The 27,904-nt window shown below is 42.9% G+C and overlaps 2 protein-coding genes across 2 annotated transcripts; both read left to right on the top strand.

The window, feature by feature from the left end:
• Nucleotides 1-819: 819 nt before the first annotated feature.
• LOC142216482 (queuosine 5'-phosphate N-glycosylase/hydrolase-like) lies at nucleotides 820-14,537 on the top strand. Its single transcript, XM_075284351.1, has 5 exons — nucleotides 820-837; nucleotides 6,226-6,578; nucleotides 8,465-8,724; nucleotides 11,930-12,125; nucleotides 12,792-14,537. The coding sequence occupies exons 2-5, from the start codon at nucleotides 6,242-6,244 to the stop codon at nucleotides 13,022-13,024; spliced, it is 1,026 nt and encodes a 341-aa protein (XP_075140452.1). The 5' UTR covers nucleotides 820-837; nucleotides 6,226-6,241; the 3' UTR covers nucleotides 13,025-14,537.
• Nucleotides 14,538-20,107: 5,570 nt separating this feature from the next.
• LOC142217619 (queuosine 5'-phosphate N-glycosylase/hydrolase-like) lies at nucleotides 20,108-27,858 on the top strand. The gene is made up of 5 exons (XM_075285932.1): nucleotides 20,108-20,150; nucleotides 20,474-20,823; nucleotides 25,974-26,233; nucleotides 27,158-27,353; nucleotides 27,571-27,858. The coding sequence occupies exons 2-5, from the start codon at nucleotides 20,487-20,489 to the stop codon at nucleotides 27,801-27,803; spliced, it is 1,026 nt and encodes a 341-aa protein (XP_075142033.1). The 5' UTR covers nucleotides 20,108-20,150; nucleotides 20,474-20,486; the 3' UTR covers nucleotides 27,804-27,858.
• Nucleotides 27,859-27,904: the final 46 nt, after the last annotated feature.

Here is a 27,904-nt window from a genome sequence, read left to right on the forward strand (position 1 = left end):
ATGCGGTGCAAAACTTCAGGCATCAACAGTGGATAACAGAACACAGGGGACAGGTCATCACACCGGTCAGTTGCTGTGGCAGGACATGGTGCTTTGCCTGGGCGGTGGAGTCAGGACCAATTTCTGGTGGAGTTGGTTCCGACAAATGTTATAGAAATTTTTATATTGTAGAATTAATTAGATGTATAGTTCGTTACATAGTTACTTTCATAGGAATTCCATCACTAGATTTGTAATAACTTGTAAACTAATAACTTGTAATAACTTGTAACTAATTTGTAAATGACCCCGGCTGTCGGACATTTGGGATGATGTGACACTTTCCTGTCTCCAGCAGACTCACCACACAAGTGTATACTCTATAATATAGCATCTATATACTCTATAGCATCAGTCTATATACTCTACATATACTGGAGCATATTGATGTAGCAGAGCTGAGCTGGTTTATGCTACATCACGTGATAGTATAACCAGCTTATTGGCTTCCTTAGTGCAGTCAGTACAGAACAAGAACTGATACGGCTCTGCTACATCTACACTATGTAATATCTACTACCGCCGGTACACCGAGCCCACATACACATATGCCAGCCCTCCCACTTGCCTCGGTGTCACCGATGCCGCTGCCTCTCGTTTCCCGCCAGCCGGCTGTCACAGGGAAGTGTACAAGTCAGAGGCAAAGGACCAACCAGATCACGAATGAGAGAACCGGAGGCGACTACATGAACCAATCAGGAAGCACGTTATCTGAGAAGACTGCGTCCTTACGCCAAGGGGGAGTGGTTTAGTGGCACGTGTGATCTATGGGCGGCGCCATACTGTGCAGTTGTGTAGGTGAGAGCGGGGGTTTTGTGTGTGTTGTGTGGGGGAGGATTGTACACAAGTGGAGTTGTGTTATCTGTCTGACGTGTGTGGGGTCATCGCTGATTCTACCTCTGTGATGTTCCTCAGTTGTCCTATATTGGGATAACTACAATAGATTTGCTTTAAGGGGCTGTCCTGTATGTTTGTACTGATGACCTATCCTCACTAGGCAGTGGACATGTGCATTAAAGGGGTAGTCTCAAGGTTTAACGTTCTCGGCAACAGGGGAGAGCCTTAAGATTTGGGCCAACGTTTAAATGGAAAAAGGTATCTGTAATGTCAATAGTGATTGTAGTCACAAAGGGAAGTATTAAAGAGATTCTATAATTAAAAAGGTGTTTTTTTTCTAGTTGACATGATGGAATAGCCTTAAGAAAGACTATTCTTCTCCTACCTTTCGATGTCTTCTTCGCCCCGCTGTTCGGTTAAAATTCCATTTTCCGTCAGTATGCAAATGAGTTCTCTCTGGGGGCGGTCCTAAGCACTCAAACAGCACTGCGGGCATCCTCAATGCTGCAAAAGAACTCTCCATCTTCTTCAGGAACGTCGTCTTCATACGTCTTCTTCCGGCGCAAGCGGTGAAACTTGTAGACCTCTTGCAGAGCCGACTGCGCATGCCCACAGCACAAGAAAAATGGCCGCTTACTCAGTAAGTAAGTGGCCATTTTCTTGTGGGCATGTGCAGTCGGCTCTGCCCAAGGGCTAGAAGTTTGACTGCCAGCGCCGGAAGAAGACGCATGAAGTGTTGTGAGATTAAAAAAAATGGAATTTTAACCGAACGGCGGGGTGAAGAAGACATCTAAAGGTAGGAGAAGAATAGCCTTTCTTAAGGCTATTCCTATGTGTGACCAACAAAAAGTTTGAATTTAATGGTAAAATCCCTTCAAAACCAGTGGAAAGAAAAGTCCTCAGTCGGTTTCAGTATAAAACTGCAAAATGGCCGATGGAACAGCTGACTGCACGTGTTCCATTGCCATTTTGAGGTAGTCTCGTGTAAGAAGAGGAGGAGACTTGTCAGGAGAAGACAGACGCTGGAATTACCTGTGAGATCAGTAGAGGGGGCAGGGCAGTACAGGATTTGGGGCCTGGTTCTGAACCCCAGATTTTGTGATCAGAACCTGCCTCTATCCCTTGAGTTTGATATCTCCTGATCTCCCAGGTAATTTACCTGTGCTATGGTGGCAGGCTTTACCTTAGTCAGGCAGCCCACATAGCACAGGTAATTAATTACGTCTGAGATTGGGGAAGAAGGAAGGGGGCGCAGCGCTGCCTCCAATAACGTGACCTGGAGGTTATGACTCCAGGTCCATTGATGGAAAATCAGTCAGATACAGCAAGATAAATTTAGGTTCCGAGTTAACCCTTTAAAAGGGTTGTCCTGGTTATACAGATTTGATCAAGGAGGCCGTGGAAGGTGCGGGAAAAAAAATTCCATATTGTCCTGTACCCAAAGCTATGATGTCTCCCACCGAGGTCCGGTCCTGCTGCTCCAAGAGTTGTCTTCTAGTGGAAGTCTTTGTGTCATGTGACTGCTGAAGCCAATCCGTGGCCTAAAGAAAGGAACCAGGACAACGCTCACATACTTCGCCCCGTGTCTTTTCCTTAGGCAGCTGATTGACCTTAGCAGTCATATGAGGCGAAGACTTCTGTGGGAAGAAGACCCCAAGAGCAGCAGGTCTGGACTGGAATTTCATAGCAAATAACTATTTGTATTATTAAATTTGAGGTGTAAAATTTGGATAAAGTCACTGAATAGCCACACAGATGCAGGACTGAAATATGTAAGGTGCGCAGCTATAACCACTGGAGGTAACCCCAAGGCGATATGCTCAGCTGGTCCTCCCGGGTATAGCAATACCAAAAATGTCTTCTGCCTGGGCACATAGCCGGGCTAAGAAGGGAAAGAGTGATATGTGGCAGAATGTTACTGCAGCTGTGCAGAGTACATCAGAGATGTATATCACACTGCTAGATGGTATCTGCCCCTTTTTAAAGCATATGGTTTTTGGCTATTTGGGGAACAAATATTGTCCTGATACAATTGCATTGCATTATAACCGATCCACCTCCTGAAATTCCAGGAAGGTTATTATTATTATTATTATTATTGTTTATTTATATAGCTCCATTAATTCCATGGTGCTTTACATTTGGTTCCCAACTGGCCTGCACATCTGAGTAGCATGTATACAATGTATAGTGCCAGCTTCTTGGACAACATTCTCAATTTGCACATGGCATTGTATGGCTGGCAGAATATTCCATTTATTTACAGGTATTGTCATTGATGTTTTCAGTAGGGCTCACAATCTAAATTAACTATTAGTATGTAGCCATGAACAGAAGACTCCAGCGCTACAAGGCAATAGTGCTAACCACTGAGCCACAATATTTGATCTCAGAGATCAACCCCCTCACATGTGCTTGCTGTAGTCAATAATGCAGTTGGGTTTGGTGCTCTCTGTACTGGTACCTCATAGGGACTCTGTTGCTGCTCTGGTCATGAATAAGGACACACTATAGATTGTTACTGGAAACAAGGCTTTTGAAAAGTAGTACTCAGGTATAAGGAAAATGTTTGTTCTCCTACCGTGTTAGCCAGTGGGTAGGAAATATATTACCTACTCAGGTATAGTAATTGTCCAGGTAGAGGTGATAGCCTTTAACCAGCAGTGGATGTACCAAATCCCCCACTATCTTGGTGTTAACTCCCAAGAAGGTGGATGCTGAATGGTGGTGGTATCAGACCCCCGTTCTCCTTGACATAATACATATGTACATCACGGGGTGGGAAGCGGATAAAGGGGTATTCCGTTTTCAGACGTATAGCTGGTATATGCCATAAGTATTCAATAGGTGGAGAATTCTGACATATGAGTCCAGGTCTCCAGATACAGTGTGGTCTAGCCAATAAGAGTGATAGAAGGACCATAACACTGTATGACTTTTGCATTGCACAATATCTCTTTGAAGCTTATCTGTACAGTATAAAAGCCTAATAATGTTATATTAGATAATAAAGGAATGTTAATGATCATTATCCAGAATGTATCAGTTAGCGTGGACTTCGCCTTCTATGGTCCTTGGCTGGTTTGTAATTTTTAGCTTTTCTATCTAGTCTCATAGTTGCATACCTGCTTGTAAGTATTGTAAGCTGATGGCTGGTCAGGTAATGGAGGGGGTGTACATCTCACCCAGACTACTAAGGTGGGTGAGATGAGAAAACTCCAGAAGGAATGTTTGTTCTCAGCAGACAACTTTCGTCTGCTGAGCATTTTGATAAATACTCAGTATTGGGCTGGATTTTTAGGAATGGCAGGTAGGATTGGTAGTGGGACTTGTCATTCCACCCCCCTCCAGTCCACACTTTGGGGATGTTCCGGCAGCGACTCAGCTGCAGAGAGTCTCCTCGTCAAGGAGGCTTAAGAAGTTGCTCCAGCAGCAGACTTTGGCAGAGATTGGCTGGAGAGCCAACAGAGAGGTCATATATTTGGAGCTGTGTCCTGAGTGATTCTACTGGCTTTTTTGGATTTCTGTTCTTCTAGGTGAGGTAACCTATTCTATGTTTAGTTAGAGCCTAGCCGGGCAGGGATTTATCTTTGTATTGTTTCCTTTTGTTGCTGCACTACACTTTTGAGTGAAAATAAAACTCTACCTTTGTTTTGGACTAAAAGAAACTGGACTTTTGTGTCTATGCCACCCCACCTAGCAACCCCAGACCCGGACAGTATATTTTAGTGAATATTAGCAATGGATCTGTCCTGTGTGGCTTCAGCTAAGTGGTACAGCATCATACGCTGGTCATGCACATTAGATATTGGACGGTCGTCGTGTGACCAGCTGATTAATGATGGGTTTGTTCATACCCTGTTTCCCCGAAAATAAGACAGTCTCTTATAATTAATTATCTAACGAAATATATGACCTTTCTTATTTTTGGGGGATGTCTTATGCAGCGGCTGGAGCGGGGAACAATTGGCAGTCATGCTGATGTCTCCTTAGCGGAGTGCCGGCATGACTGCCGGTTGTATGTGATCCAGAAGGTGAAGGTTAATATACCGCTAGAAAGCCAACAGTGCACTGAATTCATCGGCTTTCACGATCTGTGCCCCCGGTAGAGAGCTATTGGTGCCGGTACCGTAGCTCTTCACCGTCAGAAGGGTGTTCCTGACAGTCAATCAGGAATGTCCTTCTTCACAGCGTCGCCTATAGCGCTGTACTGTGAAAGCGGGAAGAAACGCCCCCTCCCCTCCTCATAGTACTAGTACTGGAGGGGACGCTCCTCCCTGCTCTCACAGTACAGTGCTATAGACCCTTCTGACGGTGAAGTGCTACGGTACCGATACTTTTTAGCGGTATATAAAACCACATGTGCCCCAAGTGATGAAAGGTCTTTAAACTATAAATCCCATTTATAGAGGGGGTGACACAAGAGGTAGCAGGGAGCGTATAGGAGGTATCATTGCTTATACAGTGGTGCATAAATATGGAGTGTTTCTAGAAGCTCCAAAATTCTGACTCCAATACTGTCCAACTAAAAGTGTCGTGCTTTACCATAAAACAAATTTTTGGTGCAAAACATGTAGATAAAAAAAAGGTAACTCACAGGCTGTTAGGAACAAATATTTGGCGCATGCATCAAAAACCCTACAGTTTTTAGCCTGAAATAAGCAGGCAGATAACGTCTCTCGCTTATTGATAAAACAAATATTTTTTGCACAACGGGAATTTATTCTCAGAGTGAATTGTTGGAAATTCATAAATTTGCACAATTTTAGACTTGGTCTACTTTGCACAAGAAAATTTGCACCATATTCGTTCTCTACTAAACCTTACCCATTCCGGTGGCCATTTTTCAAAGGTTTGCAGCCTGTCGTATAGTTCCTGCTCTCCTAGCACACATTTTACATAAATATGTCATAAATGCTGTGCACCATAAATTTTGGCACAAATGTAGACAGAACACTTGACATATATGCCCCAATATGTAATAAAGGTGGTGCCACATGATGTCCCTGCAGTGGCTTCTACATTCATTTCATGGGCTGCCGGTGCTTTCATTTGTCGCCAGCGGAGGCTTGGGTCAGACGTTGCTGAAAAGCTGAAGAAGTATAGGAGCTTCCTTTTTATATTTTCCATTGCTTTTGAAGCTACTGTTGGTTTTGTCTCATAAGATGCAGCAAAATCTGTGATAAATAAATAAAAAAAACCCAGCTTTTCCACAACTTGTGGCCTCATCCTAATGGAGTTCACTGGTTCTTAGTCTAAGTCTTATCCACAGTGCTGCCGCTGCAGATTGAAGCCACCATGTACCACTGGACTAAAACTTCTATTACTTTCTCTTTTATTTTTTAATAGACGAACAAGGTACAGAATGGCTGCTCCACTTTTACCCAGAGATGCTGGCAAGTTCATCACTGACAACAGCAAGGATGTGTTTGTGGACATGAAGGGTGTACACTCCCTCGCTGAGAAGCTCTTTGAGAAGATTGGACGCAAGGAGATCACCTTGAAGGGATGGAAATCCCTTCATGAGTTGAACCCACAGGACTCTGGGGAAGATGCTGTGAATTGGGTCTTTTTTGCTGACACTTTAAACTTCTCCTTTTGGTCTGAAGAGGAAGATAAAAAGTTTTTGGTCAAATACAAGGGGAAGGAATATAGTGGCTACTGGTCATTCTGTGCTGCCATGAACAGGGCATTGGACGAAGGTTGGTATACGGCTAATGGCACATTTGTGTGACTGTATTTTCTGTCCATATTACATCTACTTATTATACGTATTATACATATCTACTTATTTTGCCTAAATATTCAGCAGCTTCTTCACTGAATAGCGAACACCACCACCTACCACATTACAGCAGTATCCTGACTCTTAGGCCTCTTGCAGACATCAGTGTGCTATCCGTGTTTTTCCTGGATATCACACTGACCCATTCATTTCTATGGGCCCATACACACAACTGTGAATTACATGCCGACAATCTAGGCCGCAAAATATAGAACAGGTCCTATTCCTGTTCTGTTTTGTGGCCCTGCTTCCGTGTCCCCCGTGCACCGCTTGTGCCTTTAATTCAGGGCCAGCCAGAATCACACAATTGTCTGCAACCGGCCTTTTGTTGGGAATCGAAGGATGAAGTCTGATTTAAACACATATTTAGGAGAGACATTTCTTTAGGGGAGAAGGGTTGCAAAACATAATACAGGTTAATAATTGTTGTCAGCAAGTTGAAAGACTTGGCCGTAGCTGCGGATGTGACCGTGCACTCGGCTTGTTTGTATCACGCAATAAAAAGTCATTTGTAGGATTGATGAGTGCCAAGGTCACTTTCTATCTTTTGTTTTTTTTTGTTTTTTTTTTTTGGGGGGGGGGTTGGAAAGTGTACCTGCATTACCTAACTGGTTTGTTTTACAACTCAATGAACATATACAGCTATTTTTGGATTTTGCAGTTCTTTGTGGACAGTTGCCATGTTGGTAGGAGAGTGGTTACCTAAGTTGGCACACAGTGATATATTTGTAGCATGCACATGGGGATTGGTAGAGTCAGCTGCAGAAACAATACCAGTTTACGGTACTCAAAGATTTCTCAATTATTTTTTTATTAACCTCATCCTCCTTGAAGTCACATCTTTGGCGCAAGAAAGGACTGCCTGCTGAGATGCACCACATTAAAGAGGACCTTTCATGGATCTGGGCATAGGCAGTTTTATATATTGCTGTAAAGCCGACAGTGCGCTGACTATGGACGAGCACTGTGAGCAGAGGGAGGGGGGCGTTCCTCCCCGCTCACACACTACAGCGCGATAGGCGCTGCTGTGGAGAATGACGTTCCTGACAGACTGTCAGGAACGCCCTTCTGACTGTAAAGAACTACGGGACCAGCACCGATAGCGCTTTACCCGGGCACAGATCGGGAAAGCCAACAGTGCACTGAATTCAGCGCACTGTCGGCTTTCCAGCAGTATATAGAACTGCCTGTGCCCCAAATCCATAAAAGGTCCTCTTTAAAAGCCATCTATGCAAGATACCTGGCGTAGATAGGTTGATTAATTCCCTCCAGTGTTTCCTGAATAAAATAAATTGGTCAAACTCTGATTTATTAAGTCCTTATGGAAAGGGGAAAATAAATCTTGATAAATCTCAGAAGTGCCTAGAGGACAGTGCTCCTTAGGGGAGCAGATAACTTCTCAATAAAGTGATCAGTAACGTATTCATTAACATTATAGTACACACAGATATGCAAAATGTGTCTTTGAAGGGGCAGTTGCCATATATGTGTTAAAAATAGTGCCTACACGCTATATAAAATAATTTCTATAGATCTGAGAATTCTGTTTTGTAAACTTCTTTGCATTAAAGGAATTCTATCATTGGTGTCAGTGGTTTTGAGATAAAGACATTCCTGGATAGCCTGTAGAAAGGCTATTCTGCTATTACCTTCTTTTTTTGATACTCCCCACCATTCCGTTATAATCCCGATTAATTACTTTATGCAAATGAGCCTATTGAGCGCACACCCCCACGTCATACCTTTATTCACGCCCCTCCACTGCTTGTGCTCCCTTTTTTTTTTTTTTTTTTTTTTCCATAGGAATACCTCTCACCACCGCCACATATTATTCCAACATCACCATGGAGCAGCTGAAGCATGTCCTGCGTAGTGACTCCGATTTTCCTATCCCAATGATTGAGGAGCGTCTGGAGATCCTTCGGCAAACAGGAAAGATTCTTCTGGAGAAATTTGGAGGATCTTTTCTTAATTGTTTGAGAATGAGTGAGAGAAGTGCAGTGAAACTGATGCAGCTGGTTGTGGACAATTTCCCATCTTATAGAGATGAAGGAGTCTTTCAGGTAACAAAACTCACTTTATTTCATCGATATGTACTTTAAAGGGGTATTCCCATGACGCTTGTTCACTAACCTGCAGGCTGTTGTGCTCTCTTCACTTCCTGCTTCTCTCGGCACATAGGTGGGCGGGGTTTCACTTGCACGGGATTGGTTGTAAATGCATTACCACAGTGTGAAGCTGATGTAGCAGAGCTTAATTTGAGTCAGTTTGCATTACATACAGAGGTAACGGACTCCCTATCTCAACCCTTATTAGCCAAATTCAATTAAACCGACTGATAAGAGCTCAGAAATCCCGGAGCTCTCACCTCCCCTATCTGTGTCATTAAAGTAGCGAAGCTTCTCAAACAGCTCAGAGCTGCTCCCAGCCCCCCTCCCCCTGAGAGCAGGCAGCTACATCACTTGACAAATGAGCAGATAATCCCAAGGGCCAAAGAAACGGAGTGTAAACAATGAAGTGAATAAATTACGATAGCGGCCAAACAAAGCAGTTTTGATAAAGCAATGCATTTAGGAAAAGTCTTAAATCCACATAAACTAGCAGTATAGATAGGTTCCTTGTGATGGGACAACCCCTTTAATGTAAATTGCCACAGATTTATGGATCCACATACTTAGACCAGTGGTCTCAAACTCGGTCAGGCAAATGGACCGCACGTAGCACACATTCCTTTCAAATTCTATACAAAGGAATTACTGTATATACTCGAGTATAAGCCGACCCGAATACAAGCCGAGACCCCTAATTTTACCACAAAAAACTGGGAAAACTTATTGACTCGAGTATAAGCCGAGGGGGGGGGGGAATTCCACCATTGCAGATAAAAAGTCTGGTCATGTGCATTGCAGCTTAGCAACTCCATGTGCCTCATAGTAATAGCAGTTAACCCCATCATGTCCCTCCCATTAACCCCATGTGTGCCTCACATAAGAGTTACTGATATGTAAGCTCCTTCATTAGTACCCCCATGTGTCTCACATATTAGTAACCCTTATATGGGGCACACATGGGTTAATATGAGGGACATGATGGGGTTAACTGCTATTAATGTGAGGCACATGGAGTTACTGAAACTAAATTAATAACCCCAAATGCCTGACATTAATAGGCCGAGTAACGAAAGGAAGGTCCCTGTGTGTGTCACGTTACTGTAGCTTCCTCTCCTCCATACAACAGACATCTTCCATAAGACACAATGAATCCTGGCCACTCATCTGCAGGGGAGATGCTAAATCCTAGTGTGCTAATGGACCTCTGATGACGTCATGACCATGTGATCAGACTCTGGTGTGGGCGGAGCTTCAAGGATTTAGACTCAACCTTATCTGCAGATGTTACATACCAGTGGCTACAGGACCTTTGATGATATCACAGGCACGTGACCTCATGACAAGCCAATCACAGAGCAGTAGTACTAAAGGACCTCCCCCATCCAGGTCCTTCCAGTTTTCTGTGCTCTGTGGACCCTGACTCGTGTATAAGCAGAGGAGAGCTTTATCAGCATGAAAAATGTGCTGAAAATGTTGGCTTATACTCGAGTATATATGGTATTATTAAATAACTCCAGCTTTGGCCTCATAAAGTTTAATTTTCCCAACAATTGCCCCACATCGTTAATTGACTCTTGGGTTTCCATGGTCTGGCAACCTCATGGGTCCAAAACTCTCCCACACCCATAGTGCTTGCACAAATTTATGGGCAAACCGAAGTATTACCTGCAAATTTCTGCAGCCATTGGCCTTCTTCAATGGCTGGAACATTTGGCAATTGCTCCGCCATGAAACAAGCTTAACCACTTCAGTACCGACTATTTTTCCTTGTACAGGGCCGGACACATTCTTGGGTTTTTTCGTGCATACAGTTTCGAGGGCCATAACTTTCTCCTTTGAGTTTATTCAAATGATTTTTAAGCTTTTTTTCAGTGTTTAAAAATGGCTTTATTTTAATGTTTTTATTTTTTCCATGTTTTAATATCCTGAAAAATAGAAACAAAAAAGAGAAAAAATGTCTTGTTTCTCGATGCTACTAAGAAAAAAGAAAAAGAGAGAAATGAAATGGTTTTTCCTCTCCCTTATGGTCATTTATACTTTGGTGACACTTATTGTTGTGTCGCTTGGGGTGTGGTGATCATGGCATGAAGTCGTGCAGTAGGCTAACCTAACAATGGCATACGGGTACATCCTTGCAGGGTTAGAAGTGGAGTGTCCAGACATGTAGTCTATCGGCAATCCGGAACTGGTTTAGGGATTTGTAACAAGTTAAGAACTTGCCCCTTATCGATAGGGCAGGGAATAACTTCATGAACAGTGTGGATCCGACTGCTGAGACCCCCCACCGATCTTAAGGATAGGGGTCTGGTTCCACCATCCTGATGGAGTAGCAGGCGGAGTAGTGAGACTGAGATAATGTCCTAGCCAAGTATCCCTACAATAGTGATTACTAGAGATGAGCGAACAGTAACAGTGCAGAGTTTGGCCGTCTCCGGCGCTCCCATTTTATATTTGCTTTGTAATGTTTTAGTTATAGTTTTATATCCTGGAGAGCCGCACAAAAAGCGTAATTGTCCTTTGGCGCCTTTGAGGCTGTAAATAGCAGCCAGTCGTTAATCCTCCTATTACTGTACAGATGAAAGCAGTTTGTATGACTTTATCTTATTGGGTGGGTGCCATAGCATTCCGCTTACTACAGATATTGTGCTGCTAATTATTTTATCTATAAACGAAAGTCCTAAGGCTAGGTTCATACCTGCGCATTTCTTTCTGCATTTTATCGGGCGTAAACCATTAGCCTATGTGGGCCGCGGGTAAGCGCTTTTTAAGCGGATTAGGTTTCCGTTTTTTGGATCCCTAAGTGGACCTGAAGAAAGGAAAGCTGAATGCTAGTGTGAACCTAGCGTTACTCATTCTATTATACACATAGTTGGTAATTCTTGTTAAGCTGAGGCCCCATGTTGAGGAAACGCAGCTTTTTTTGTTGCAGATTTTGTGGTGTTTTTTAAGCCAGAGCCAGGAGTGTATAAAGCAGAAGGTAGACGTATAAGAACTTCTTATATATTTCCCAATCCCTTTGTGGTCACTTCTGGCTTTGGCTCAAAAAAACGCAACAAAATCTGCAACAAAAGAAGCTGCGTTTCTGCAACGTAGGGCCTTAGTCTTATAAAGTTGTTTGTTTTTTTTTTGTTTTTTTTTTGTCTTTCTCCAATTGTAGGGTCAGAAGGTAGCCTTTTACAAGCGCGCACAGATTCTTGTAGGAGACACTTGGGGAGTATTAGAAGGACAAAATGAAGGCTGCTTCCATGACATTGATAAAATAACCATGTTCGCTGATTATAGAATCCCCCAAGCTCTTGTACATTTTGGGGCTATGAGTTATTCAGAAGATCTACTGAAAAAGCTGAAAGAAGGTTTGTATACTGTATACTCCGGTTTGTATGTGTACCTTTATGTCTTGGTAACAGACTACAATTAAACCCTTTGTAGTCTGGCCTGCTGTTATACTCTTATGTTCCCCTTACTATTTATTGACCTACCAAACATATATGTAACCAAATGTATTAACACAAAGCAAGTGCCTTACTTCTACTGCATTTGGGATGCTTAGGGACCCTTCAATATTCAGTGGCCAACCCTGTTCTCCTAGATGCTTTTTACAGATTTTTGGTAGTCTGGCAGACATGGAGTAAATTTATTTATGGAGTACTAGCATTTACCCGCGACTTCATCCGCGTGTTGTCACTTTTGCTGACCTGCGTATGCAATTGCTGCTGGCTATGAGGCGCCCACGTTCCCTCCTGGGAGTGTTGGCGCTCCCTCCCGCCAACACTCCCACTTGCCTCCCCCTTCCTCTAGCTTTCCCCCCCATACCAACCCCAGGCCCCACGTCCCCACCGTCATGCTGCCCCCACACCCCTGCACCACCACCCTCACACGCACTCCCCCCAGTTTGTCAGTTTTATAATCCCTCTTAATATGTAATGAATTTACTAGTATTTAGCAAGTGGCTACCGTTTTTGGTGACCATGACCTCTCAGTCCTTGTACATAGTTAGACATGTTCTAATTTACTTTTAGGTTGGCTTTTCAAAAACGGAGATCGTGAAGAGATGGAGATCCGTGGTTGTTCAATTTGGGCCGTTGAGCTGGTTTGTGACTACCTACGGGAGCTGTTTGAGAAGAATGGACAGAAAATGAGCAACGAAATTAACCCTGTCTTAATCGATCACTTCCTCTGGGATTATGCGCGGGATTATCGGGAGGAAATTCGGGAAGTTCCTTTTCATAGGGTCAGATGTATCTACTATTAGCTAGGTAGATAGAAAGCGGCGACTAAATCAGCCCGTACTGATGTAGCTGCTAATTGATGTGACGCTTAATTGCACCTTAGATAGATATAGCAGGAAATGTTTCCAAGTTGCTGTGTATCTCGAAATATGGCAGAAAACATAGGGCACCTTACATCTTGTCTCCGCGCAACCAGCCAAAAAATATTCGCCATGTTTATGGTCTGTTTACATTTTTGGATATCTTTTGTAGGGTGAAGACGTGTTCTGTCTCTATGACATGTTAAGCGATGATATTACTTCACTTTAGGTTCTAAGACCTAAACTTGTGTGCTGTTTTAGGATCACAAAGTTTTTCCTACAAATGCGTTTGGTGTTGTGGAAGCTGACTGCAAAAAAACACTTTTCAGTCAATAACCTAGATAATGCGGCTGCCACTGCCTTTTTTAGGTTTAGGCACCAAGCAAGAGGTCAAAGGTGCAAGCTCTGCATGTTTGGGCTATGAAGGGGTGGGACGCCTCCTTCAGGATATGTGAACTGTATGGTTGCTACTGTCACTACTTTACACTGATTCTTATCATTACTGTATTGAGTATACTTGTACCACCATGCTTAAAAGCATACCTGTCGTTTTAGGTGAATTTTCATGGTAAACATGTGTGTATGTGAAGACTATGACTATATTTGGCCCCTATATAACTGGTATATGGCTTTATTGCTAATTTTTGCCAGTTTCCTTTCTGCAGCCTCTCACTAATTTTCAGTTGTTCCTTAGCTATTGGGTATAGACCAACTGTACACAGAAAGTAAAGGAGATCCTGCTCCCATATCTTTTACTCTCATATACAAAGAAGCAACATGGAGGGTATAATAGAGATGTACTGAACAGTATGGATGTCATTTAAAGCTCTGGCGTGACATAAAAAAACTTAGCTTCATCAATATACCTGCTTTTATCTCCTACAGCCCCCCCTCTCCATAGACTTCTATAAGCAACATATAATGTTTGAGATGAAAGTCCATCTAGTCTTCCAAGACTGTTTTGCAAGGAATACAGAGTCGATATTTTAAGGGGGTCTGATAAGTGGAGAAAGAGGCATATACTGCAGGTATTTCACATCTGCTTGTACTATAGGTTTATACAAAGGCGTTCTACCCCTGAAGTCTTGCTTACTGAATGGCAGTAAAGTATGTGTTGGCTTCTCTTCTCCCCTTGCTTATTCGTTTTCTAGTAAAAGTGATGGGATCTGCTGTTAGCGGCAGCGCACAATTGCAAATAGAAGTGTCTGTGAATTACGGTGTGCAGTAAAGTACAGGTGGTGGTTTTTGTTTTCTCAGATTTTTATCAAAGTAAAAAACCATCTCTTTGTAAAACATGTGAACTATATGGAGGTGCAGTATAGGCCCTGCATTCGATATCTGCGTATTACAAACCTGAAATGCAGTCATGTGAATGAGACTTAACTAGTGGCATTGCTTTCCAGGGGACCAAACGTGATCAGTTTACTTGGTTAGAAGAATTTTTCAGTCTATTAACTTGCCGTCCAATTCTCAGTTTTGGTCTTTTTTCTTCTCTCTTCAATTTTTCTCGAATTTTGTTCTCAAATTTTCATGATAATACCAAATAAAATCAATAACTTTAAAATTTTGTTTCCGGTGTTTTTTACGTTTGTGTTTTTTTTTTGTTTTTTTTTTTTTTTTTAATATGTGTATAGTTTAATTTTTGTCCTATTACTATTTCTTGTCCATCTGCTGTGTATTAATCTAGAAGCTATACAGTAAACCTATAGAAAGTAACTTGGAGTGTGCCTAAACTTTTAGTGCTGGTGAGAATATAAACTTTGTAATATATTTTATTATAAAAAATCTTAGTTTTTTTTCTTCCTCTCCCTCCCCTATTCCACTGCACTGATCACTGTTACATCAAATTCGTACCCAGTGGGTCCATATACAGTATACAACAGAAGTCTATGGAGGCGGGAGGAGAATGACTAGCAGAAAGAGTACAGACATAGCTGTATCTTTGAAGCTACAGTCGTGTCTCTTGCATTTCTTCTCTGCTGGCCTTTCCCCCCATAGACTTCAGTAGGCTGCAGCTGTAAACTGTGCATGGAATACAAGCTTGGACAGTGAGTTCAGATGCAGTGGATTAGCGCAGAGGAAAAAATAAAAAAAACAAGAAAAAGCAGCATTCTGTAAAGGGAGTCTGTCACCAGTATCTAGCACGTCCACCTAGTCCCATTAATAGTTTAAGCTCGGTGTTTTCTTATTGTGAATTGGGACATCCATTGCAGAGATATTGGGGTTTGTGTTGATAATAAAAACTCTTCTGTCACTTACCTCTATTGAGCAATGGCAACGCCCTTCTTGCTCCAAAGAGCTCATTTGCATATTCCCATTATTATATTACAGCACACTGTAATATAACAATGTAAAGTATAACCAAAATTTGAGATAGTCATGGGTCTCAGAGCTACACCACCATAGGGATCTTTGGTAAATTCTTTTACACCAAGCGTGTCCAGGGGTTCCATCTGCAATATCGTCGGTTACATATAGATCCAATATGTTTTTAGCACTGCCTAACTGAGCTCATCCTAGATTTGTACTTTATATAAAGACTACACGATACTGTCATATGTCAGCTCTGTAGGTTGCAGAATTGTGAATGCAGCTCTACAGTATAAAACAGACTGTAACTCAGGACAAGTACAATATACATTTAGGACAGTGAGATAATCTTCATCATTTGGGCTCGACTTGTCACTACATTGGATTTGAACGGAAACAACTCAGATGCAATTGACTTGTATACTTTTTATGTTTAAAGCAAAGGGTTAACCAAAAGTGTCCTGTGAAAAGTTTAGGAATTGCAGCCATATTTCTACAAACCTCTTTATTTAAGGGCTCAAAAGTAATTGAAATAATTGGAGAAATTAACATTAAATAAGATGTTCATCTTAATACCTTGTAGAGAATCCTATGCGGGCAATGGCTGGCTGAAGTCTGGAACCCATGGACATCACCAAACGCTGGGTTTCCTCCTTTGTGATGCTTTGCCAGGCCTTCACTGCAGCGGTTTTCTGCCTTAAGTTTTATCTTCAGCAAATGATAGACATGCTCAGTCAGGGTGAGATCTGGTGATTGACATCACAGAATATTCCACTTCTTTGCCCTAAAAAACTTCTGTATAGTTTTCGCAGTATGTTTTGGGTCATTGACCATCTACCCGATCCAACTTGTTGCATTTGGTTGAATCTCAGGCAAAAAGTCTACACTGCTGTACACTTCAGAATTCATCCCACTTCTGTCACATGATCAATAAACACTAGGGACCCTGCACCATCGGAAGACATGCATGTTCATGCGGTGGTGTGCTTTTAATCATGAGCCGTTCCATCTCTAGAGCCGGGTGATGGGAGTACGTTTCCCTCTTTCTCCCAGGACATATCTTCTTAATCTCCCCCTGGTTAAACTGCTCAAGCTAGTCTATTCTTGTTTCTTCTCCCCTCTGCTCGGTGTTTAATTGCTAAGTATTGCTGCCAGGCGGCCCCCCCCCCCATCACTTGAAGAGTTATACTGCAGGATCAGGAGTTTGCGATCTCTGGAATATCTGACGGCTGTGCTTAATAACGAGGAGGAGCGCTTTCATACTATCTGATATTTGTCGGACACGTTTTGGGCCACCCAGCCTTTGTGATTACGCTACCCCCTTGGAACCTCATGCCACCCCTCTGTTGTTTCTTACCCCCTTGTTTTCTTGTTTCGTCCTTGTCTATTAGTCTTGTCTTTTTCCCTGTCCTGTGGCTTGTTACTCATTTTTTCTGTGTGTTTTTGGATTAGTACTGGCCTTTCGATCTTGTTGCTTTCTTTTATTTAAAAAAAACCCCTCTTAAATAAACAATTTATAAGAAAAAATCATGAGCCATTCCAAGCTTTCTCCATACTTTCTTCTTCCCATCATTCGTGCACAAGTTGAACTCAGTTTCACCTCTCCAAAGAATGCTGTTCCGGAACTGGGCTGGCTTTTTTTAGATGTTTTTTGGCAAATTTTAATTTGGCCTTTCTCTTTTTGAGGCTGATTAATAGTTTTCACCTTGTGAACCCTCTGTATTTTCTCTTGTGAAATCTTCACTTTATGGTAGATGTAGATACTGATACACCTAGTTCCTGAAGAGCGTTTTTCACTTGGGTAGATGTTGTGAAGGGGTTTTTCTTCACCATTATGTGATCATTTTGTGGATGTTCAGGCCTTTTGAGTTCCTGAGCTCACCAGTGTAGTTGTACCAAATTGTTGGTTTGGCCAGTCCTAACATTTCTGCTATCTCACTGGTGAATTTCTTATTCATTACAGAATACAATATAAACGTATCCCCCTCATCGACAATGCCGCACCTCCCTACATTTCCTCCTTCATCTCTGTCTACGGCCCAACCTGTGTTCTCTGTTCACTCAATGACCTAACACTTACATCCTCTATCAGAACCTCCCACGCTCGTATACAAGACTTCTCCCGAGCTGCACCACTTCTCTGGAATGCTCTACCCCAGACAATCAGATTAACTCCTAATTTCTAAGGCTTCAAGCGCAGACTAAGACAAATTTTTTCAGACAGGCCGATCACAATTCCTAATGTAAACCCTTCCGTACCGTAATTAGAATCCCCAAAATATAACCCTCCTCTGTTCCCGCTCCTACATTACCCCACATGATATGATGCCATTTCAGCCTAACTTTAAATGTCCAGGCACCATCCACATGTTAAAGGACACAACTGGTGACTCATAAAGTTTTATGTTTGTGTAATGACAGTAACCTCTATTACAAATTTGTCTGATGCCGCCCCTGCTACCTCTTGTGTCACCCCTTCTACCTCATAGATTGTAAGCTCTTGCGAGCAGGGCCCTCAGTCCCATTGTGTGAAATAACTTTCTTTGTAATGTATCTTTCTGTCTGTATTTGAACCCTAGAAATTGTACAGCGCTGCGGAATACGTGCTATATAAATAAAATGTATTATTATTATTGTGAATACCCTCAAAGTAAAGCGGAGAGTCTGCACCTCAAGCCCATATTCATTATATAACTGTATCTCGCATATTTTTAGTAAACTTCTAAAATGCCAAAACTTGTGTTACTGTCCAATGATTCCTCGACCTGTCTGTAAGAACATGTTACAGTATAAAGTCTGAACATGTCCAAGGCTTGTACTATGTCTTTATAAATGGAGACGATCTCCTGTACTGCTGAGTAATATTGCCTTAACATGTTAGGACATGCAGCTAGTTTGTTAGATTTTTGAGTTTTATTTGTGTATATACTAAATAAATCACCTGTATTAATACATGACTGCAGCAACAAAGGTATATACAGGTGTAACAGGGTTAACCCCAACTTCTGCTGCAGCGTGATATCTCATCACAGAAGACAAAAAAAATAAATATGAAAAGTCATAAACTATTTTTCCAATGATTTTCATTGTTTTTGTAGCGTTCTGTGAGAAGAGATCACATGGCAGCAGTTTAACCAACTGCAGAAGTTCAGGATAACTCGGTTACATCTGTACATGTACATTTATTGCTGACTGTGTTCATAATTGTGGCAAAAAATGTGGAAATTTAGGAGAAAATCTCTGCGGACTTTCTCTGAAAAGCACTGAGGGAAAAACGTGATGCGTTGCCACCGGGGTATATCATGCATTAGAGGGAAGCTGTCAAATATTCAGGACTATAAACCACCCACACATCCTTATAGACCATTATAATGGTGATTTGGCACACTAAACCCCCTATAAGGACCTGTGTATGGTTTAGTGTTCTAGCCGCAACGGGATGCAGTGCACAGGCAACCAGTTGTGGCTCCTGATTAGGCCCAAATGAAAGGACCTAATTGGGAGTGAGTTTCACGCTGTGGCTGAGTCAGCCATGGAAGCCGTGGGAAGATAGAAAGATGTCGCTTCTAGAGATGAGCGAACACTGTTCGGATCAGACGATCCGAACAGCACGCTCCCATAGAAATGAATTGAAGCACCTGGCACGTACACTTTGCCGGCAGCCGATCGCCGTGCCAGGTGCTTCCATTCATTTCTATGGGAGCGTGCTGTTTGGATCGTCTGATCCGAACAGTGTTTGCTCATCTCTAGTCGCTTCTATTTCCCGCTAGCTGAAAAAAAAGCGAGCGGCTCCCATTGAAGTATATGGGAGCCTCAAATCCGCCTCTATGTGAACAGACCCTAAGAGGACAGGACCATCAACATGAGAGCGCTAAGAGAGTGTAACAGTTAGTCATGTAAATCATTGCTTTAACCAATATCCTACTTATTTGGTCTCAACAAGTGCAGCGTCAAGTGACCTTTCCTAAGCTTTCTGTTGCTGCAAAGTCATATTATGTGAAGCTGGCAGTAAAGTATGGCATCAGCCTGATATCTGACATGTCAATCACTCCGCACTGGGTTACACCATAGACAAGGCCATTACTTGATGCTACATGTGCTAGGGCTAGTTTAGGGTAGAAAAAAAAAAGTACCTGACAGATTCCCTTTAAGTAAGCTGCCTGTCTGTCTTGGGTAATCAAGATGGATTGAGCAGAGTGTGGATGTGAACAGTGGAGAGAGGACATTTTTCTCTGATAAAATACAGTATATAGTATAAAGTTTCTTACCACTTGTCCTATTTATGAGAAGTTCCCAACCATTTGTAGGAGCAATTGGTGCGGCTTATGTAGAAACAACCGGAATTTCATGTGAAATAAGAAACAAGTCCTAGAAAACCTGCAGCTTCCACCATGTTGTGTTGATCGAATTCTTTGAAATCGTATTCGCTACACTGTAACACTTTGCTATAATATTTCTTCACCACACCAGCCGAAACGCCATAACACAGAGTGTGAGCAACATTTGTACATATATATTGGTTTTAGCAGATATGAGATTTTGGGATACGTCAGTAGAAAACAAGTCCAGACTAGCCGTCCTCTCTATAAACATGTTTCCTCATTTTAGTTATCTGTGATTATATTAAATGCTCTGTTCTTTGCAAACTAATTTATATTGCGTAATACCATGTGACCTCTGCCGTTCACGTGCCAGGCTTCCTGCCTGTTTATATTCCTCTCTGCCGGACCGTTCACACATTGTTCCTGTAGAGGGCACGGTAAGTCTGACTATGAGTTCAGTCTGCTGTGTGTATACTATAAGGGTAGACATTTGTGGATTCCATATATTCTGTAGATTTTCTGCTTCATTTGTGTATCCATTTCATCATGTATTTTATGTGTCGATGTGAATGTCTTAATAGCACGAAGTCTAGTAGTCCCGAACTCGCTAATTCTTTAGGTTGTCAGTGGGGAAAAAGTGGGAGACAAAATATTGTTCTTAAAGATATTAGTCGTAATTGAAGACTAAATTATTTGGCCCTATGTACAGAATTTGGGTACAAAGGTAAATGTAACTATTAACTGTTGACTCTTCTACCAGGTTCCATACCAGAATGGCAGCTGTTCTTGGACCCAGAGAGACCGGCAAGTTCATCTCAGAGAGCAGCAAGGATGTCTCTGTGGATGAGGACGGTGCCCGTCATCTCGCTGAGAAGCTGTTTGACAAGATTAATCGCAAGGAACTCACTTTGAAGGGATGGAAGTTCCTTCATGAACTGAACCCGCAGGGCTCTGGAGAAGATGCTGTCAATTGGGTGTTTTTTGCAGACACTTTAAACTTCTCTTTTTGGTCAGAAAATCAAGATAAGAAATACCTGGTCAAGTACAAGGGGAAGGAATATAGTGGCTACTGGTCATTCTGTGCCGCCATAAATCGTGCCTTGGATGAAGGTTAGTAAGCTAGCTGTAATATCCGTACATCTTGTTGTTATCTGTCTGATAGTCAGGAGAACCTGTCATATTTCAGGCTTTTCTTACTGTATGTCTCTGAACATCTCAGAGGTCTTATTATATTGTAATGTTTCCCTGTATGTACTGACCAGTAGTGTATTAGAGAAGAAGCTCACTACCTGCAGCAAGTACAACCAGCAGAAGGAAACAAGTGGGGGGAGGAAAACAATCAAACCTATTAACATCTTAGATGCCACAGTCTATGGGGACCATGGGACCTTTGACAGCTGCAATGACACCCACTATACAGTTGTGGGATTCTGATGGCACCTGTGCCTAACTATGGGCAGAACCCTATCAGATCTAGTCAAAAGTTGGGTCTGATAAGCTTTCTGTCTAAAATTGACAGCTATAATATACTACAATATGGACCGAAAAGAAAAACAAAAGGTTAATAAAAAAAAAAAAGTCTCAAAACTATTTAAAGGGAACCTATCGGGGTGATTTGCAATACTGAACCACCCACAGGGCCTTATAGAACGGGGGTTTAGTGTCCCGAATTGCCCTGTAATAAAGCCGTCTGTGCCCACAATGAAAAAACAAACAAAAAAAACCTACTTTGCCCTCACCCTGGCACTGTACGCAGGCACAGTGTCTCACCAAAGGCAGAGGAGTACACCTGGGCTTCAGTGTGCATGCCCTCAGTGTATATCCTCAGCTTCACTGAAGAACTGGACAGACGGCGGGAGAACCAGAGATGAATGCGAAGAATCTCATCAGACTCCTCTCTCGATAAAGGTTTATTTTTTTGTTAGTTGTGGGCACAGATGGCTTTGTAACAGGTCGATCTGGGATATTAAACCACCCACAGGTCCTTATAGACCTGGGGTTTGTGTCCATAATCAACCTGACAAGTTTTCTTTAAAGAAAAGTTAAAAAGATAAACACGTTTCCCCCATAAGATGATTTGGTGTCACCGTATCCGTAACAAATTTAAATGATAAATTATTAAATGTGTAAAATAGAGAAAAGTTTGGGGCCACTCACCAAGGCTGGATGTTACTTAAAAAAAAAGAGTCCTTTATTCAGAAAATCATAAAAACATGGGAGAAAATGATAGCAGCCGGGCAGTGAGATAAGGCAACAGCCGTTTCGCACTCCTAGTGCTTTCTCAAGCCATCTGTGTATTGTATCTGCTTTTTCTGGGTGTAGAGCACCACCGTCTATAAGGCTAAGGGCGGGTTCACATCTGCGTCCCGATCTCTATTATGCAGGTTTCTGTTTCCTGCCCGAAACTGGACAGGAGACGGAAAACATTCATTTGAATGGGTTTGGAAAGTGTCCGGCCGTGAGCGCCGGTGAGTGTTTTGTGCTTTCCGCGGCTAAACCATTTTTTTTTTTAACCGGACACAGAGTCCGACATGCAGGACTTTGTGTCCAGTTAAAAAAAAAAACGGTTTCGCCGCGGAGAGCACAAAACGCTCACCGGCGCTCACGGCTGGACATGGTCTGGCAGGTTTCCGTCTTCTGTCAGCTGAAAACGGAGTTCGGGCGCTGGTGTGAACCCGCCCTAAGCCAGTTAATGGCTATAAGTCCAGATATAAACGCCACTTTAAATATGCTGCGAATGAATCCATAAGAAAAATCTGCTTTGCTGTCAGTAGCGCCAGCCATTCTCTCTTTTGTCTACTACAATTATTAAATGTATTGTGTTAATTTTTTCTACTACATAATTAAGCATTTTTGAATCAGAATTTTTTGTTTTGGGTTTGTTTATTTATTTTATGTATTTAATTATTATATCTGTATAATTTCTATTTGATTTTTTTTTTTTTTTTCTAATTTATTTTTTTGTCCCAAGAAGGGAGCGGGGCTCAGCAACCTTTTTTGTATTGTGTGTGTGCCAACTTAAAAAAAAAAAAAAAAAAAAAAAAAGCTGCAGTAGTCAGTGTGCCATTCAATAATTGTTAGGTTATTGTGAAGACATAATTTTATAAATTGTTGCAGAATTATTTCAAAATGTATTAAAAATTTATAATTTTGCATGGACATAAGTATTTGGTTCCGGTCCAAAAAAACGGGCAGCTGCGCCTGAATACCGATGCACTGCACTGGCATCCAGTCATGCGCTCCGCTCCGCTCTGGGCCTAGTCGGGAGGAGGGAGTGTCTTCAGGCCAAATCATGAGCATCTAGCTTCTTTTTTCGGAAACCAGGGGGGGGGGGGGCATTTTTGCTGAACTAAGCCAGTCCAGGACGGCTTTCTGACATCCGCACTCAGGCAGCAGAAACCCATGGTTCACCCCTGTTCACAACTGGGACAGGGAAACTGGTCAGGGTTGAGGGGAGGGAAAGCTAAATGAAGCAAAATGTAGAGAGATTTGTATTTTTTTTTTATAAAAACCTGATCCAGAAGATTCTCCTTTCAACAAGACAATGAGAGTTAGGTTCTTGAATGGCCCAGCCATGGTCCTGACTTGAACCCAATCAAACATTGGTGGACAGACTTGAAAATGGCTCCTCATCCATGACAGAATTTGAGAGGATCTGAAGTGAAGAATAGCAGAAAATCCCTAAATCTCAGTATGTAAACCTTGTGGTGTCCTATCCAAGTCAACTGAAGGCTGTAATCGCTGCCAAAGGTATCAGAAATTAGGGAATTATGGTGGCCCCACTGTATAGCTACATGCACCAATGCCCAATGGTGGATTCACTTGTGACCAAGGACAGGAAGAGGGATGATCAGTAAAAATTTCTGTTGAAGGGAGTCTGTCAGCAAGAAAATTGTAATTAAAGTAATGACCGTACCTGTTTGGCCTCTCTGCTGCTGATTGGGACCGTTGTTTCCTCCTCTCACACAAGCTGCCTTTACCTTGTAGTGCTCAGGAGAAGAACTTCAAATTGCTGACCCGATGGTATCGCTGCCCTACCATCCTCCATAAGATCTATTCGTCGGTCTCTGACCGCTGTTGGCGCTGTGGTTCTGCGGAGGGCTCTCTCCTTTATGTGTGGTGGGAATGTGAGGAGATCAAGCCATTTTGGTCGGCTGTGTTCTCGTTGTATGTAAAGGTTACCGGCCGCTCTCTGACCCCTTCCCCGCAATTGGCCCTCCTCTCCCTCATCCCCGGCAAGATTCCAGGGTTAAGGGCGATCTTCTGCGTCACTTACTCACGGCTGCCAGGACGGTCATTCCCGCCAGTTCTGTCCCTCCCTCCCTCCCTTCTGGAGTGGCTGCAGGAGATTCTCCTTATCCGCAGAATAGAGTTCCTTGTGGTGGAGGATATGCCCGACACCTCCAAATTTAATGCCCTCTGGCAGCCGTGGGTGGTGTTCCAGGAGTCCTCAGACTTCACCTCCCTCTTTGCCTGATATCCTTGTTTCTTGTGTTGTTTGCCCTGAGTCTTGCCGCTCCGGGCTATGCTCTCTCTTTGACCTTCCCCCCTCTCCCTTGGATTCTGTTGCACCTCCTGTTTGTTCCACCTTCCTTCTGTGTCTTGTGCTTTCGTCTTGGCTTGCAGGGGCGGATCCAGGGCCCCGCGGTGAGGCCTGGACCTAACAAAACGGTCCCGGTCGGCATGTCCTACGGAGGCCGATGAGCTGAATACATAGGCGTTTAAAGCAGGAGTTGTCACAACTCAGCTACTGCTTTAACGCTGCGCTCCGGCATTTGTAGCCGCGATGTGATGACGTCACATCGCGCTACAACTATGTGTATGAGGGAGAGAGCGGCGGGGGAGCGAGGGAAGGTGAGTGTGGTTTTTTTGTGTTAAACATTAAGATAGCGCGCCACACAATTTGTCCCTCTTTCTAATCTTCAAAAGTTGGGAGATATGGGTTAGAAGCGCGGCGCCCTTAAAGGGGTATTCACATGTCATTTACTCACCAGTCTTCGCTTCTGTAAACTCTTCTTTCTTCCTGGTTTTCTTGTGTCATTTGGTGGGCAGGGTTTCATATGCAAAGCCAGCAGCAAGATGACGTTGCTTCTATGCCGCTGGCCTTGTGTGCGTGCTCCCAATGCAGCTAATAGTACACAAATAAGGTCAGTTTTATAAGTTGGTCAAACACAGCTAGCTAGTTAAAAAAACGCCTTTTTGGGCTAATTTTTTTTAAAAACTCCCCATTCCCCTGGGGGGTATTCCAGACCCCCCGGTATGTAGGGCCCCGCAAAGCCTGGATCCGCCACTATTGTCTTGTCCTCCCCCTTCCCTTCTTGCCTTTTGTTTTGCAGCTTTTCTATTTTGGCCCATGCGCATCCTGTTGAGGTTTTCTCCGTTTTTCGCCTTTTCTTTCGGCCCTGCGCAGTCGTATTGTCTGTTCCCGAGACTTGTTTCCCCCTCCCCTGTAGTTCTGATATGTTATATGTTTATTTTACTTTTACTGCAAAAATCTTAATAAAATTTGATTACACCTAAAGTAATGAAAGTACCTTGTAGTGCTCCTTACACATTTAAATTATATCTCTTTGCTATTCATCATTGCTACTCCATTAATTAATATTCATATTAGGTGAAAAAAGGCTTTTGGGGCATTCCTTCTTAAAGAGGACCTTTCATCAGATCGGGCACAGGCAGTTGTATATACTGCTGGAAAGCCGACAGTGCGCTAAATTCAGCGCACTGTCGGCTTTCCCGATCTCTGCCCCGGGTAAAGCACTATCAGTCACGGTACCGTAGCTCTTTACAGTCAGAAGGGCGTTTCTGACAGTCTCTCAGGTACTTCCTTTTCCACAGCAGCGCCTATCGCACTGTACAATGTAAGCGGGGAGGAACGCCCCCTCCCTCTGCTCACAGTGCTCGTCCATAGACGAGTATTATCAAGATAATTCAGCGCACTGTCGGCTTTCCAGCAGTATATGGAACTGCCTGTGCCCAATCTGATGATAGGTCCTCTTTAATGTGGTATCATGTAAATATGGTCTTCTTTCAGTTATATTTTATGTCTTTTTTCGGTGAAATTTGTTCTAACGTAAGGATATAGGAAACTGTAGCGTGAACAGGGTCATAGCTATTGGAGACACAGGAGCCCCTATCATACCTAGTGTCATAAATGGCACAAGTAGGGGCCTGGTGCAGAGCTGCATTGAGCTTCAAGTTGATTTCTAAAGCTGAACATCATGAAGATCTTTAATGAATATTACTTTGTACATTTGCAGGAATTCCTATCACTTCGGCATCGTATTATTCCAGTGTCACCCTGGACCAGCTCAAGCATGTTTTCCGCTCTGACACGGACATTCCCATCACCATGATTGAAACCCGTCTTGAGATTCTTCACCAGACTGGAAAGATACTGATGGAAAAATTTGGAGGCTCTTTTCTGAACTGTGTAAAGAAGAGTGAGAGAAGTGCAGTGAAACTCCTGCAGCTGGTGGTGGAGAATTTCCCTTCGTACAGAGATGAAGCCGTCTACCAGGTTAGTGCACGGGTAACTTTACAAAGATTTGTTATATGCAAACTCATTAGCAAAAAATATTCATGCTGAAATGTTGGATGGCTGCAAAACTAGGGTCACCTTGCAGTGATATAAGAGATCCTAACTAGAGATGAGCGAGTACTGTTCGGATCAGCCGATCCGAACAGCACGCTCCATAGAAATGAATGGATGCACCTGGTACTTCCGCTTTGACGGCGGCCGGCCGCTTAACCCCCCGCGTGCTGGCTACGTCCATTCATTTCTATGCGAGCGTGCTGTTCAGATCGGCTGATCCGAACAGTACTCGCTCATCTCTAATCCTAACAGCTCGGCGGTATGTGGCGGACAATCTGTGACCACGACTTGCCTCTCATGGCAAGGGTTTCCCAGGAATGCAACACTCCCTTGGCTTGCCGGGACCTGTCACCGGTTTGGCACTTATGGGACCTGCTGGGATGCCAGCTTTAGCAATCTACAAGTGTGCGGGATCTGCAGGCCCACCTGAAACATCTGTGACACCATGTGGAACCGGTACGCCTCCATGCCCAACCCTCTCTCAAATTTTCATTTGCTTCTAACGCTTCCTTCCTGGTGCATGACCTCATATCAACCGTATTAACAAGACAATCCAACACATACTATATATCTTGTGGTCCATTACGGTATTCTTATATGTCCATTGAAAGACTAATAAGATGTTGGATTCTGTAGTTTAGTCTACTGACTACTAACCCTACACCTGAATGGCTCCCTATTTATACAGCACTAGACTGGTTTGTTGATCAGAAATGTGGGATAGCGCCTGTATGACCCATAATGGCAGCCATATTGGGTTACCCAATATAAAAAGTGGACATATATATGTAACCAACCAAGGTATGGCGCCTCAATCGTTTCATAACCATTATCTTCATCCTTTTGCAGGGTAAGAAGGTAGCCTTTTACAAGCGGGCTCAGATCCTTGTGGGAGACACCTGGGCAGTTCTAGAAGGAAAAGATGAGGGCTCCTTCAATGACATCCATGAAATTACCATGTTTGCTGACTATCGGGTTCCTCAAACTTTGCTTCACTTTGGAGTCATCAAATATTCAGACCAGCTGGTGAAAAAGCTAAAAGAAGGTCAGTACACATCCAGGAGCGCCATTACTGATTTATGTGTCACCAGAGCTCTATGATAAGAGCTGTAATCACACTTGATAGATACGGGACAGTGTTCATGAAAATCCAGTAACACTTCCCATATTACTATCGCGTTTTTTTGTGTCAAGTGAAATGGCAAACCTCCGATCTGTGCATTCACTGGATGTTTCTGAATCGTTCCTCTTTCGTCTTGCAGGTTGGTTATTCCAGAATGGAGATCGAGAAGAGATGGAGATCAGGGGCTGCTCTGTCTGGGCTGTGGAACTGATCAATGAGCATGTGCAAGAACTATTCAAGAAGAAAGGGGGCAGAATAAGCAATGAGGTCAATCCTATTCTCATCAACAACTTCTTGTGGGACTTTGCCCGGGACAACAGAAAGCTCGTAGATGTTGTTCCCTTTCATAGGGTTCGCTGCATCTATTACTAGTCTGGATTTTAAATTACATGGCTTCATCAAATAGCTTTCAAATAGAAATGATAACTGCAACATGTTGTTTTTTATATTGAATGTAATTAAATGTAATTTTA

Source organism: Leptodactylus fuscus, chromosome 8, assembly GCF_031893055.1.
Source record: "Leptodactylus fuscus isolate aLepFus1 chromosome 8, aLepFus1.hap2, whole genome shotgun sequence".
Taxonomy (NCBI): Eukaryota; Metazoa; Chordata; class Amphibia; order Anura; family Leptodactylidae; genus Leptodactylus; species Leptodactylus fuscus.

Excerpts from the sequence above, each read along its gene's own strand:
- LOC142217619 (XM_075285932.1), top strand. The coding sequence starts at position 20,487 with ATGGCAGCTGTTCTTGGACCCAGAGAGACCGGCAAGTTCATCTCAGAG. Across the intron at positions 26,234-27,157 it reads GAGATGAAGCCGTCTACCAG|GGTAAGAAGGTAGCCTTTTA; the intron begins GTTAGTGCACGG and ends ATCCTTTTGCAG. Across the intron at positions 27,354-27,570 it reads GGTGAAAAAGCTAAAAGAAG|GTTGGTTATTCCAGAATGGA; the intron begins GTCAGTACACAT and ends TTCGTCTTGCAG.
- LOC142216482 (XM_075284351.1), top strand. The coding sequence starts at position 6,242 with ATGGCTGCTCCACTTTTACCCAGAGATGCTGGCAAGTTCATCACTGAC. Across the intron at positions 6,579-8,464 it reads GAACAGGGCATTGGACGAAG|GAATACCTCTCACCACCGCC; the intron begins GTTGGTATACGG and ends TTTTTTCCATAG. Across the intron at positions 12,126-12,791 it reads ACTGAAAAAGCTGAAAGAAG|GTTGGCTTTTCAAAAACGGA; the intron begins GTTTGTATACTG and ends ATTTACTTTTAG.